Source organism: Lepidochelys kempii, chromosome 12, assembly GCF_965140265.1.
Source record: "Lepidochelys kempii isolate rLepKem1 chromosome 12, rLepKem1.hap2, whole genome shotgun sequence".
Classification (NCBI taxonomy): Eukaryota; Metazoa; Chordata; order Testudines; family Cheloniidae; genus Lepidochelys; species Lepidochelys kempii.
The window spans coordinates 20,820,777-20,836,089 of record NC_133267.1 but is presented as its reverse complement, the minus strand read 5'-3'; the positions used below and the strand labels follow the sequence as shown (position 1 = coordinate 20,836,089).

At 36.7% G+C, this 15,313-nt stretch overlaps 1 protein-coding gene across 5 annotated transcripts in view; it reads right to left on the bottom strand.

Annotated features, from left to right (window-relative positions):
• Positions 1–15,313, bottom strand: part of URI1 (URI1 prefoldin like chaperone) — a 61,747-nt gene that overhangs the window by 35,154 nt on the left and 11,280 nt on the right. For 3 of the 5 annotated variants that reach the window (XM_073307798.1, XM_073307796.1, XM_073307800.1), the window contains exons 2-4: positions 9,752–9,786; positions 3,006–3,084; positions 162–297 (exon numbers count right to left, since the gene is read on the bottom strand). In XM_073307798.1, coding sequence (XP_073163899.1) covers positions 162–297; positions 3,006–3,084; positions 9,752–9,786 — 250 coding nt within the window. The remainder of the gene's footprint in view (positions 1–161; positions 298–3,005; positions 3,085–9,751; positions 9,787–15,313) is intronic. The other 2 variants (XM_073307799.1, XM_073307797.1) reach the window with 2 other exon arrangements.

Sequence of the window (15,313 nt, the reverse complement as noted above, 5' to 3'; positions counted from 1 at the left end):
CTACTTAAACTTTTTTTTAAATCATACTACCAGACCTATAAATCTTTAAAAGAAATGCAATGTCAAAGGATACTTAAAAATTGTGTCCTCCAGTTTTATATATTTTTAATATGGAGCTAATAATTTTGACTCAAATAATAATTGTTTATAAATATACATACGTTTTTTCCTGTGCTCAACCAGGCCAATGGCCTGCTTAGCTGAGCATTTGGAAAACCAGTTGTCCCCAAGCAGAACAGTGACCTCATTGGTATGGACAAGTTTTCCTGGCATGAAGGCAAGGGGACCAAAAGGTACCTGTCAAAGTCAGAAAGCAAACAGCTAAAAACCACTATTAAAAATTAAATTAGATGGTCATTAATGAGCACTTCACCGAACAAATAAACTAACATTCAACCATGGTGAGAAGGACTCAAAACTCTATAGCACTGTTATTTAATCACAAACACAGGACAAACATTCAAATTACCCGACCTGAATCCCAACCACAGTTTGAATTTAATATTGTGCCAAACAGAACAGGTTAATAATTAACCAGAAAACCCTTCTGAGGCATAAAACTTAAGTACTAACGGATGCTGACAGGAAAACAAAAAACGTTATACTATATTGCTACTTAGGTTTTTAAAATAAAAATATTATATCTCATTTATATGATTGGAAACTATTATACATAAAATAAGTGTTTTCACTTCCCAGTTAAGTACAATATTGCTCAGATTTATAACAAAAATGTTATTTAAAGGAAGTCAACTCAAATATCAGTTGTTTTATTTAGTTGTGTTACTACCACCTATTTAGAAACCCCAATTTTTCCCCAAATCAAATTTGCTTGTCTCCAGCCTAAAATTTTTGCTACCTGCCAATACTCCTGTAGAGTGGGAGTGTTTGTTTACTAATCCACACACCTCCTGTTCTCATTCACCAACATGAGGGTAACATCATCCTCATGCAATGTTCTGGAAGCCATATATGTCTTCCTCCAATAACTCATAGGAACAGGAAGCAATAAATGATTTAAAATCTGAGTATTGGCAATGGGAGTAAATAATTAGTGGTAAATACATTACTTAAGACAAATTTCTAAAAAGTGTGTATTCAGTTTTCTTGAAGTTTACAGTAGACATGACACTATGTTTATGATCCTTCCACCCACCCCACAGACCAGTTCACTTTACACATAAGCTACAGGCAGACCCCACACTACTCACTTAGGCTAGGCCCACTCAGGCCTTATAAGTGCTAGACCCTCTCCCACACTAACCCTATCCCTGATGTACTAATTGCCCACCCACCAGCCTCATCTCCCATATCTGGTTCTCATTCAGGCTTGAACTTCAAAGGGGGAAGGTCATACGTGTTAGCCATCAGCTGTGATCCAGCTGAAGAGAAGCAGAAGGAGGAACAAGTCAAGCAGCTACCACCCAGCTCAGCTTATAGTCAAGTAACTCTCCACCAGAGGAGAAAGAGTTGTCACCCTGCAACCTTGGACCAGCACTTCCTCACTTCAGACACACTTCCTGGATCATTGTCTTCCCTCACTTCTTGAGGGCAGGAGCACCACCCCTTCAGCCCTCATATCATAGTACAGGGCATTTGGACCATATATTTTCTTCCTCTCATGGCAGTTCCTCTTCTCCAGAAGGAAAAGCCAGTAGGTGGCAATGCCTGGAGCACATATTGGAGAGTGGGAGGTAGGAGGGGAGGGAGAGCCTCTTGAAGAAAGATTCTGAGGAGGATATTCCTCTTAAAGATGTACTCTCCCAGGCTGAAATTACAAAGGCCTTCAAAATGACAGCTTGCAACATTTACACACACACAAAAGCAGCGCTGTGTATAAAATTAAAAACATAGGCAGATAGCTGGCTAAAGGGACAAGGATTGTTAATATACATTTTAAATGGCAAATCCGAGTTGACACTGTCACTTTAAAACAAAAACTATAGCTCGACGAATCTGGTTTACTTTTGCAATGTTTTGAAACAAGACTATCCATTTTGCTCTCAAGTATAAGATAACAGCAAACTCTCTACACACACACACACACCTCCCCAGTAAAGTTACTGCTGCTGATTGGTGTTATCAGTTTAACACCCCTCTTTTCTTTACCCACAATACAGGCAGTATAAGCCTGTTCTACCAGTAGCTCACCAATACCATACAGTTCCCAAAACCTGTGTGAAAATGTAGTGCAGCATTCATGCTCACTTTAGCCTTTGACTTCCCGCGTTGAGAAGGACAACCTGAATGCCGGTGAGCAGCAAGTGAGATGTAACTAGAAGTGGACTGAGACTACCTGTTTGTTTCACATTCTGATATACCACCTAACCCAGCAGATGGTTACTAATTTTATTTAGTAGTTCTGAAGTGACACCTTCGAGATAAATGATTCTGTATCCCATTACCAATTCACTCAGCAATTCAGTCCCGTTCAAAGTGTATTATGAATTAGGCACAAAATAGCTTCAAACAAGAAAATAGTAACTTTGTGAAGTCAGGAACTTGAATTCTGGTTGGTGTTCAAGGCTAAAGTATGCTTGCTAGGAATGACTCAAAGCACAAGAACTCACTATGTGAACATAAAGATCGTTAAAACAAAAATTAGCACCACCTTTTTATATAAAAATCAATGTCGCAGAGTTTAATTCCGTGAATCAGAAAATATTATGGCCTCTTTGTTCTATGGCTAACAGGAAATGACTAAGTACCATATTTCAGTCATAATTACAGTTTTCGGTAGAATAGATTTGCATACCAAATATGTCATATTTTGTGTTAACATTTATGTCATCAGTTCTCAATTGTCAGTAACATTATAATTTATTATGGATTTGAAAAAAGAGGAGAGAGAGAAAAAGAAGCAAAGGTTTAACTATTAGTAATGATACATTAATTATAGTAAGTACTATATGGTAAACCTGAATAATATACCTCACTGCCAGTGCAGTAACCTCAGATACTAAAACCATGAGTCCATTATTTTGAATGAACTATACTGTACGTACCATGATATCATAAGACAGTTTATCAGGCAACGTATTGAGACGTTCTTGAAGAGCCTCATAATCATTCTCCACCTTCCTCCTGTTGACAAATTCAAGTGAGTTTAATTATTTCTAAATGTAAAATAGTTAATGGTTTTCTGCTGATGTATTTTCAGTGCTCCATGGAAAGATATGGGAGGGAGAACTGTTTTTAATTCATAAATGTATACATTTTATATCATGGAAGATTAATTTTTTTACTTTAACATTTTTAACAATTTATTTAAAAACTCTTTTGTGATGGCCCAGCTAAGGACATCATTCATTTTAGTCTGGAAGCTCATCTTTTTGAATTGCAAGCTCCTTGGGGAAAAGAATAGGGCTTTCCTCTGTATTTTGTAGCTCTCACAGCACACTGTATTGGTTCAACAATTAAACCACCATCATAATTTAGAAGACAAATTGGAATTCCAGCTTATATTTTAGAAGAGGCAGAATCTTCAGAACCTTATTTGCAATGAACAATCAGTGTGGGCTTTAAAAAGGGGGCAATACTCTAAAGTTAAATCTGATTTCTAGCTGAATTTTCTCTCCCCATGGACAGTCAAAATTCCTAAAAGATGATGATTTGACCATACGGTTATTGTAGCTTCTTGACCTATCAACGAGGAGTATAGATGTGAAACACTACTCTAGTTCTCCTGAGCAAGAAAAAATTACTAATGGTCAATTGTTGCATGTTTACATATTGCTCTACTCTTCTTTTGGGCATTTTAGAACATTCTGCATAGAAATTTTCTTTCCCATAGAATTTCCTCAGAATTTTTGTACATGACTTTTCCTATCAACTTGGATGAGGATTTTTAATACCTATTTCAACTATATAGCAACTCATGAACAAATTTGTGATCTTGGAAGTGTCTTAAATAGGACAACAAACTCCCCATCTTAAACAACAAAGATGTTTATGGGCAAGTGCAGTCAGAAAGTCAGTGCCAGAAGGGATCTCAGTAATTTACATTGCAAAAGAGAATAATTTCAAACATACTCCCCCAAAATATGTTTCCTACTCATAAGCAGCATATGCAATAGCACCTATCGAGACTGAGTTCACACAACCATGCACCAGCAGAAGAAGAGATACAGAAAACACATTCCCGTAAACTTAAAAGCTGTAAGCCAAAGTGATTCAATTACGAGTAGTCTCTTGGCCATGAGAATTCTGACCCTGCATGCTCTGGAGCTCTGACCATGTTGGTACTTTCTGCAGCAACCTGGGCAGCTGGTGGCATAGCACACTAGGGTAGCAATCAGTAGATCAGGCATGACATGGATCCATATGCAGAAGGTCCCTATAGAGGGTGTGCAAGGGCCCCAGCCGTTACTACTACCCTTACTTGTGATAATGAAATGGTCATTAGCTGCTCTGCACCAAGTTTCCAAATTGTTCAGGTTGGTTCCTTCCACGAATCTGTCAGATTTCCTGCACAAAATCAATTTACTTAGGATAGACCAGTGAGGTGAGGAAGTGGTATTTGGTCCATTTCAAGAAAGGTTGCTGAGACAAAGTTGGGAAAGGGGCCAAAGAAAATAGAAATGTCTTGGTGGATCTGGCCAAACAATCCAAACAGTGGATACTGTGAAAAAATCAGGAACTCTCTGAGCTTGGGAGAAACCGTTACCTACGGAATGTTGTCTTGTTTGCTGGCAGTAAAAATACAAACAAACAAAAAGAAAACAGCCCTCTTCTGAAAGAATATTGAAACTGGTGTGTTGGAAAAAAGACTTTTTTAAGGTAAATTATCAGCTACCACGTGCACTGCATCATCAAGTATATACATTTGAGAGTAGAGGACATTCTCTACTTCTGCCCCAATACAGCACCTCATTAATCTTTGTACAGGTTGAACCTCTCTAATCCGGCACTCCAACATCCATAGTCCAGCATAGGCACCGACTCCGTGGGTGCTCTGGGGCTGGAGCACTCACAGGGAAAAATTAGTGGGTGTGGAGCATCCACCAGCGCCAAGCTCACCTCTCTGCCCTCTCCCCCTGCACCTCTTGCGTGCTGGCAGCTTATCAACTCCTCCTCCTCCCTCCCAGCGCACCACGAACACCTGATTCGCGGCGTTCAGGCTCCGGAGGGAAAGGGAGGAACTGGGGCAAGAGGCTGGAACCCCGGGCAAGAGGCTGGAACCCCGGGCAAGGGGTCAGCAGCTGAGATCTGGGGCTGGCATTGGAGCCATCGGGTGGGGTGGGGGGGTTGACGGCCAGGACCCCTGGTGGGTACAAAGCCTGGGGATGCTGCAACACCCACCACAACCCTACTTCCCACACCTATGGAGACCTGCTGACACTCTGTGTTGACCTCCCGTGGTTCGGCAAATTCTCTGGTTCAGCACCGGTCAGGTCCCTACGGTGCCAGACTAGAGAGGTTCAACCTGTATTTAATCTTGGGATGGAAGTCAGCATCATGGATATGAACTGAAAATGTTGACCAAAAGATGCGAATTCCGGTGGTTTTCTGAGGGTGTTCAGGTAGGCATCCTGTACAGTTGTTTACTAGAAGTAGACATCTAGCTTGACCAGGTGGATGAAGAAACTGCAATATGAACACCTTAAAAAACACGAACGAACTATTACTGACCTTCTTCAATTCCCAAATAAAGTGGAATCTCTTTGATCATTTTGGGACTATGAAACAAGTTTCAATAATCCCATAATTTTTTGTCTCTTTTAGTTGCTGGAAGATTACTGTTACAGTGGTCACTAGTAGAAACATCAAACTTTACCACACACTGCAGTATTCAAGCATTCAACAAGGTATCTGCTGTACTTTGTAGTCTCAAAGTACATGTCTAAAATGCTGAACTGAGTCCTATGGACTAAGGCTCCAAAGTTATTTTTAGACACTTTTGAAAATTTTACCCTTTGTGATTAAAACACAAAATAGTTTTTGAAGACTTGGATCCTATTTCAGGTTCTGCTGCACATTTCCTGACAAACCTCAGACAAGCCCCCTTATGCTTTAGTTTCTTCACCTGTAAAATGATGATATTAGTCACCCTTCTTCACAGGGCTGTTGTAAGGTAAATTCATTAACATTTACGAAGTACAGTGAGAGTCTTAGAAGAGAAGCAATATGACGACAACTTATTGTTAATAGAAGAAGAAAAGTCTTAAGCTCTGTTCTCTGCCGCCAACGATATTCCTATTTTTATGGAAAATTAGCAATGATGCAGTCATACCACATTTTTATCTCCCAAACAAATGGGGACAATCTATTTCAGCTTGCTACTATGAGAAGAAAATCTAGTTGGAGGTGTGGGGGATGGAAGTCAAGGGAAAACAAATCAATTCGTTCTGCTAAAGAGGTTTTTTGGAACAGGAATCCTTAAGACACATGGCTGAAGATCTGGCATCTTTTTCTTCTGAGAAAAGAAAATAAGTTGTTAGCTTTTGCACAGAGTGTAAAATTTTATTGTGGTTATCTCATCTGACTTCTCTAAGGGATTTCTCCCTTAGTCTATCCTGCTCAGCTAATATGCTGACTAGAAAGCTGGAAGTGACATAAAAATAAAAGAGATTTTTCTAGCAGTTTTGGCCCCCTGAATCAGAGCCAGAAGTTTTTATTTTCCTTCTCTCTTTTTTTTTATATAACCATCTAATTAGGAATCTGGAAATGAAGGCTTGATAAAGATCTTTAACACTGCACCATTTCCAGCTTTTTGTTAAAGGGACTCTACAGTTACCAGTGGTCATCGTTGGAATTCGAAAGCTTAGTATGTTTATCTCGATGCAACCTTGTTTGTTTTGATATCTGATTAAATATTTGAAAACTTGTTCCCACAGATGATCAGCTGGGTATGTAGTGTGAGGTCAACACTTGCTGTTGAAGGACAGGCCAAAAGGATAACAATCTTGAAGACTGAGTGGCAACATGCAATAGAAGAACTTTTAAGTATTTCTGTGTGGTTTAAAAAAACATCAAGATATAGACTCTTCAAAACCCATCATCACAAATCTCACCTTGCTTATGATATGAAGACAATTCATATTCTAAAGTAAGAAAACCTTTATTAAAGATGCACAGAAGCAATAGCAGTCAAAACCCTTTTGCTATATTTGAAATACGAAGAGGGGAATCCCTAGGAAAACAAGAGTGGAAAAAATGATCATTTCAGCGCTAAACATCTCCTAAATTTGACAGCCAGGATAAGCAATTTCTCCATTTATCTGAAAAGAAGGTGGTGTCCTTTAGGATTAGGCAGTTGACCACTACTGAATAACCAGATAAGAGTGCTGCAGGAACTGCTCTGCATCAAAGGCAGAAGGATTCTACGGCACTGCACATATTCTATATTAGTGACCCTTGGAAGCTGATTTCTTGATGTGGTTGCCTACCATTATGTCGGAGAAAGTTCAGTGGAAAGAGTATTGGGGAATGACTAAAAGATGCACCTTTGTTTTTCAGTGGAACTTACTGGATCATACTCTACTCTGGAAGTCTCTGAAAATGCAGCAATGCTCTAAAAAGATATAACAGAACCAAGAAAATAAAAATAAATCCATTTATTGAATTGACCTGAAACAGTCTTATATAGGAAGTTTTCCTCTCTCCCCATCTAATGACACATGATCATGTGAACTCATGGGTTTATTGGTTGCATAGACAATTAAAAAATTAAAACCAACAACAGTGTTATACTTTCAGGCAGAATAAATATTTATTTAGCAATGATTCAACTTATGAAGTGCTTCTATAAATGGAAATGCTTTAGCTGACCCCATGCTTTACTCATTATTTTAGCAGTTATTTATGTCTCTAAATCTATACTTTTAAAATAAGTTAATTAAAAAGAAAAAAATGAATTTTAATGGAAATGTATTAAAATGGAGTATTTTAAAACTGTGCTATTATTCATCCAATTCTATTTAACATCTATCTGTGTCATTGGCTACTTAAAGATTCTCATAAAATGGTATTATTCAGCTGAAACACATAGCACGCAGCTCTTGCACAATGTGGATCCAAATGTTAATACATTTTCTTTAATTATGTACATGCTCTGTAAACTGCTTTGCTATATAAAATACATCAGCCAATTTCAAATCCTTCCTTCCTGTTCTCTATGAAAAACATCCAAAAATTAGATATTAACTAAGGGTTTGTTTTAAAACAAAACAAAACCATACCCTCCCAAAATGCAAAACACAAACAAAAACATTCCAAAAAGAAAAGGAGTACTTGCGGCACCTTAGAGACTAACCAATTTATTTGAGCATAAGCTTTTGTGAGCTGTATGCTCAAATAAATTGGTTAGTCTCTAAGGTGCCACAAGTACTCCTTTTCTTTTTGCGAATACAGACTAACACGGCTGTTACTCTGAAGAAAATTCCAGACATTCTTATAGAAGCAAAAAACAAACAAACTTGTAAACTTTTCATTTTGTAAAAGTTCAAAAAGTTAGGCTTTTGGTCAATGTTTTTTGGGAAAGAAGACTCCCAGAATGAGAACTTATATCCTGGACTAAATTGGTATGGATAAGTTATAAACTCCTGAAAAGCATATTATGGAAATGCTGACAGATTTAACTACAACAGCAACAATGGCACCACTATAATACTTTCCTTATTGAAAATTAATGCAGTCTCTGAATTTTAAACATAAGTGAAACATATTACTTTTAGATTATTTTCTGCAAGCCAATAGTCAGAATTTAATATGATGATGTGTACAGATTGCCCTGATTTTTTTTTTTAAACTTTTATCCACTGCTTGCAGCCTATGTGCATTTAAACTAAAAACATTTGATACACACTAACTATAAATTATTTGCTTGGAGATCTCTCAGGCATGAAGAAAAAGCCTCTTAAAATAAATTTAAAATATTATATGCTTGATGGTGTATAACCAAAGGTTTAATCTCACCACTAAAGGGGCAGTTGCTGTGATTTTGCAATAACCCTGCAGACAATAATCAAGACAGCTCCTGTTGTTCTCTCAGTAAAATCATGGTAAACACAGCATGGATATATTGTAATTTGATATCTGTAAGATCAAATGTTATATCTCACTGTAACTCATAAGATTTCATTCACCATTAAATGTACATTTTCCTCAAATGCCATATGAATCTGCTATTTACTAGGCATATTTTCTACTAACTATGGATTACCACATTAAAACAGCAGGAAAAAAAATAGTGCCCAGAGATAATGCTTTAAAGGGACACTTTTTTTTCTCTAAACGTTACATGTATTAATGCTTACGAAACAGTTTACTGTAAAAATACTGAAACATTATGTTTTCTCTATATATACATAAAATTACTTAAAATAAGCATGTGCGCTTTCCTGTAGTGGTTGTAGTAGTAGTAATAAATAATAATAAAAAAACAAAAAATACCCAGGAATAACTTCCAAATTGCTGACACCTTTTTATCCAGTCAGGCAGATTCAGTATTCTTTACAGAAGATTATTGGTGCAAAAAATGGCAAGGGGAAAGAGGGTATAAAAGAAGCATACACGTAAAGGTTCAAATATATTTGTGTGTTAGAGCAATGATATCACAGGAAAGAAAATATGAATTTTAAAGAGGGCACAGTGCAATAAGTCAGAGCTATCTCAAACTATACACCCTAAGTATACTAGTAAAATTTAACTAACATTGTTATAAATACTATAATTGCTTGATACTTTACTAAAACACAAGGAGGTTACTTCATCAGTATTTTAAGCATGTAATCAAACATTTTTCACTTACCAGTGCTGGATTTTTTCTTGGCAGCTAGTGACCACCTGTCATTAAAACAGATAACTGCTCATGAAAAAACAAGGCTAAGCACACAGCTGCAATGTCAATGTATCAGAAACTAGAACAGTAGCTTTACAGATTTGGTAGCTTCTCTATATACATTTTTATTTGTCAATGCAAAGGCATGTGAATGTTAGTTCTTAAGCAGCACACTTTATCACAACACTAATGCAGACTGATAACTGGAGAACAAATTACAGCTTTCCAATTCAGATTTTGGTACAATACTTGCTCCATAACTATTAGGTGACACATGATACAAGATTACGAGTATTTTGTACAATCTACAGATCTATTTTCAATGTTACATGTTTTGTAGGATAAGAAACCAATATAAATTATAACAAGATGTCAATGTAACATCCATGCCTGTTCAGTTAAAAGAAAAACCAGCCCTGAAAATGTTTTACTTTATCAGTACATCTACAAATGTTTTCACCTACAGTTTTATTCTAAAACAGTACAAATGAATTTTACAGTGTTTAAATGCAAACAGATTACCTCTATTTTTTTTTTTTAAGGAAACAATTATGATCTGAATAGCCCACTTATTTCTTCAAAATATAGACTTCCCAAAGAGACTGAAAATTAACCAATTCAGAATATTTTTAAGACTGCGTACTTTAAAATATTAAGTTTGGGAGGATACCTCAGTTTAGTAATAATAGACATTATTACATATAGTACATACAGTCAAGATGTTTGTCTGCTGTACCACAACCGCATGGACATTTTGTTTAAATACATACAGAACTCTCAACAACACAAATTGAAAAGTATAACAGAGACAATTTCACTCAATTACATGAAATGCAAAGAAGCTATGAGGCAATCAAACATGTCTAGAATCTCAATATAACATTTTTTCCAGATATTTTTGCAAATATTTGTTTCTCACATGGTCACAAGAATGCTAACATTTGAAAGCAATTAATAGGAGAATATGCCTGAAAACTAACAGAACAGGGCTCTTTTGAGAGCTAAAAATTATTCAAATGTGTAAGGGTTGAAGGATTAGTCCCACATTTGTGATCTCACTACCATCACAATAATCCAACACATTGGGACAAATTCAGCCATCCAGTTGGTTGTGCTAACACCAAGGTTAAATGTCCTTTGTCACAGAAGAATTTATAATTTTAAATCCTATGTTTAATTTCTATAAAATAATCTCACCTAATGTATTTGCTAACTTTAAAAAAATTTAGGCACAAAGAGGAAGATTTCTAGAAGATATACATTCAGAAAACCATACTATTAATGCATCATACACAAATCTATTTTAAAATAAAGCTTTCCTAGTATGTCGCATACAGTAGCAACATTTCATAACAGTAGTAGTACACAACAGAGTACTGCTTTTACAAGTAGAAGAATCAGAGAATATTATATCAACATATTTCACTGTTTCAGATTTGATAGATTGCAAAGTACACAACATAAATTAAGTGCACAAAAAAGGTTTACAAAATCCTTTAAGAAAGTTCCAGCTTAATTGCCCCATTAAAGAAGAAGCTACAAAAAAAAGAAGACAGGAAGCTTTCCATTCTCAATACATGACTTTCCATGCATGAAGTGAGCTAAAAGCACAAAAAGAAAAGCCCTGCAAACCATAAGAGCAGCATGTTCATTAACCTCTACATGATAATCCTTTCATAGCTGCATATTAACTAGTTACATATTCATAATCATTTTACATTATTTAGAGAATCTTCTATGAAAATTTCCAGGCTATATCCATTAGCTACAATGTTAAAGGTTACAGAAGATAGTCTACTTAATGTTTCCAGGAAGCTTTTTTAATTAGTAAATACGTAAATTGGGCACATATGCTTTTTATATTTAAAAAAATGGGCCATCAGTAAAAGAGCACATGGACATATGCTGTTTCCATGACCCCTTAAGCCCTTAAAAAAAAAAAAATCAATAACACCAATCAATTATAATTTCATTCTTTGATATAATCTCTCATGAAGGGATACTGAAGGATAGAACCAATAACAAACCTTTCAGTGGCCAGGATGAAGTGAGGGATCTTTCATAAGTGCTACAACGCACCATCTTAAATATATTTTTATTTGTAATACTAGTATTGTAGGCTGAAGCACTTACTATACTAATGAGACATTATTTTAAAAAACACAGTCAGAGATCAATTACACATTACCTACATGTCCTTTGCTGAGACAATCAAATTGTTTTGATAACCATTGGTAATACAGCAGCAAAGAAACAAGTAGAGAAAAAATATATATACAGGTCTTTGGATTCCATGCTGTGCTCTACTGTGCTAAGAACAGTGAATATCTAGATCCACAATTTTTATGCAGCTACTGCCAGGCTAAATAAAAATAATCAACACATGGGCAGGTGAGTTAAAGTTCATTTTGTCTGGACAACTAATGCTACCAACACTGCTTTACTTTTAAGGAACTGTAGCCTAAGTGATACCAATAAATCCTGACTTATTTCCCCTCCAGGCATAACAATGTATGCATTTGCAAATTTATGAGGTTATCAATGGTTTATTTGCATACTAAAATATTTAAAGTGTAGAGGGTTATTAAACTACACTTGCAGCAACCTTAACATTACCTAATCAAGTGTTCAGTTATTAAAACAGGATCTACTTGTGAAAAATACATTTCATAGTTTAAATGAAAAGAGAGGAGACAAGTATCTTGTTTCCTCCGTCACCCCAAACAACGATTTGTTGAAATTTAATATTTCTCAAGATCCTGATCCAATAACTGCCTATTTGATTTCAGAAATGCTTGATGTTTTTCAGTTGGATCACAAAGTGTGCCATGCTTGAAGAGCTTCTGCACTTTTATTCATTAATGCTATTTATTTTGTGGGTAGCCACAAGGGGGCATCATACTGCGAGTCTCCCTCATGTACAGCAGACAATAAAACAGAGAAGCAGAGCTTTTAAATGATTATTTTGCATATCTTCAAATTGTCCTCCCCTTAGTTTCAATTCATTCTTGATTAAGAACCAAACTTTAAAAATGGAATGATAAATGTTGGATCTGATTTTTATTATTTCAACCTATTTAAACAGAAAGTTTACATTACTGCAGTTTAACAATCTATTTTAAGTTTAAACCCTTTTTCCTAAATTTGACAACTGCTAGGCCTGATTTCTACATCACAGTTGAAAGATGAACTAAGGGGTGGTATTGTACAAAGGAGCAACAGTGGCTATTGTAATTAAAGCAGCAGATTTTCTTTTGTCACATAAATGTAGCTAATCTTACCAATATTTATTTATACAATACTCTTTATTTTTAGTATATACTATATGCTAACACAAAAGTGGCTAAAATTAAAAGGATTAGATTTTTAGAATCATGTTCACTTTCTAAGCATCCTGCAGTCCCAATGCTAGCACAATGCAGCTTGCAGGCTATTGAGACAAGAGGATACAAAGACTGCCTGTGTTCCACAGCAGAAGACGCTGTTGCTGTCCTAAAAGGGAAAATTCCCTTCTCCAGCAGCCACATTAAGCCCATTTCCCACACTGTCAGGCAGCCAATCATTATTTTCTCTTTTCTCTTCTCATGCATCTTCTATCTGAGGACCTCGAAGTGAGCTGTAGCTCACGAAAGCTTATGCTCAAATAAATTGGTTAGTCTCTAAGGTGCCACAAGTACTCCTTTTCTCTTTATGAACACTGACTCACAACACCCTTTTTGAAGAGGTATTATCCTTATTTTACTGGAGTATTGAGTCACCTAACTGAAATTACACATCAATCAGTGGCAGAGCAAGGAGTAGAAGCCAAATCTCCTGACTCACAGTCATGAGATATAATCACTAAATACAACACTCCCTCACAATATGCTTCTTAGGCATTAAGATGGGGTTGAATGGACAGTAGGACAGAACAGAAAATTGCAAAAAATTCTGATCCCGTAACATGGGAATAGGTTCTTACCTGTGCATGTATGTGATCTCACACCAGCTCCCCATTCCTGTATGTGCTTCCCTTGTTCACTAATCCTCAATTCCTTATGTGCAAGTGTGTCTCTCTTCCATTTCATAAGTATGTTTTCTTTACCTGTTGCTTCTGCACACACACATCCTCCTCAATGCTTCCCTAACAACCGGAAGTTCTTAAAGATGAAATACAACTCCTATGAACTATTAAAATATTGAAATGATTACTATTTTATTAAGATGGGATGGAGCAACACTGCTATTTCACCCCACTCAGGACTTTTTGCTGTTGTTCTTTGAGGTGGTCCTTATCTCTAATAAACAGTTCCAGTGCCTACTCTAATGTTTCTCACAGCAGCAGAATGAAGTTAATCAGCTGATTCTTACCTATTTTCTACAGATTCTGAACAGCAGCAGGGCACACTGACAAGCCTCTGATCAGTTTTCCTTGTGCTGAAGCTTGGAAAATGCTATGAGCAAGCACTAGAAATGGCAATGGAGTCATCGGCTTGCAGACACAAGGTGACATCGCTGCACCTGTTACACTCAATTCACACTTTCATGGCTATGTTCTAAACTATAAAAGCTGGAAATTAATTTTTTTAGATGGAAGTTTAATATCTAGGAAAAATTACTATTTGTTGCAGGCAAGTGTGCGAGTGGATTTTTCAAGCCCTATACATGTACACTTGCATGGGCAAACACTCAACCATGTACGTATGATTCAGGTATTGTACAAGCACATTGCTAGCTAAGGGCCTAACTGGCAAAGCATCTAATCAAATATTTGATTTGTGTATGCACACTGCGTATTTGCATGCAAGAGCAAGGCACATACTAATTAGAGGTTTCAGAGTAACAGCCGTGTTAGTCTGTATTCGCAAAAAGAAAAGGAGTACTTGTGGCACCTTAGAGACTAACCAATTTATTTGAGCATGAGCTTTCGTGAGCTATAGCTCTGTAGCTCACGAAAGCTCATGCTCAAATAAATTGGTTAGTCTCTAAGGTGCCACAAGTACTCCTTTTCTTTATACTAATTAGACTGGCACTAAAGAGTAGGTATATGTTTAAAATTTAGCCCTCTGAGATTAAGCGACACATGATAAGGAGCCAAGAACTCAAGAGATCTAATCCACTCTCTGACACTGAATACTTCTGTTTGGCCTTGGGTAAATCATTTCTCAGTCTAAGGGTTTGTCCCCATTGCACAGTTGTCACCAAAACTTATTTTTTGCAGATACTTAAAAAAGCTCCCCCGCAAAAGACAAAAGTTTTGCCCGATGCAAGCGGCAGTGAGACGTGACTTTGTTGGCAGGAGCGTTCTCCTGCCGACAAAGCTTATGCTGCTCGTGGGGCTGAAAGTGCCGACAAAATACTGCAAAAGAGTGTTCACACACGCTGACTTTTGGCGACAAGGCTGTATCGATTCAGCCTTGTCGCTAAAAGCTGCGTGGTGCAGACAAGCCCTACATTTCTTCGTCTGTAAAATGGGGATAAGTAGTACTAACTTACCTACCTCACAGAAGTGCTATCCTAATTAAATACCTAATGCCTGAGAAGCACTTTGAA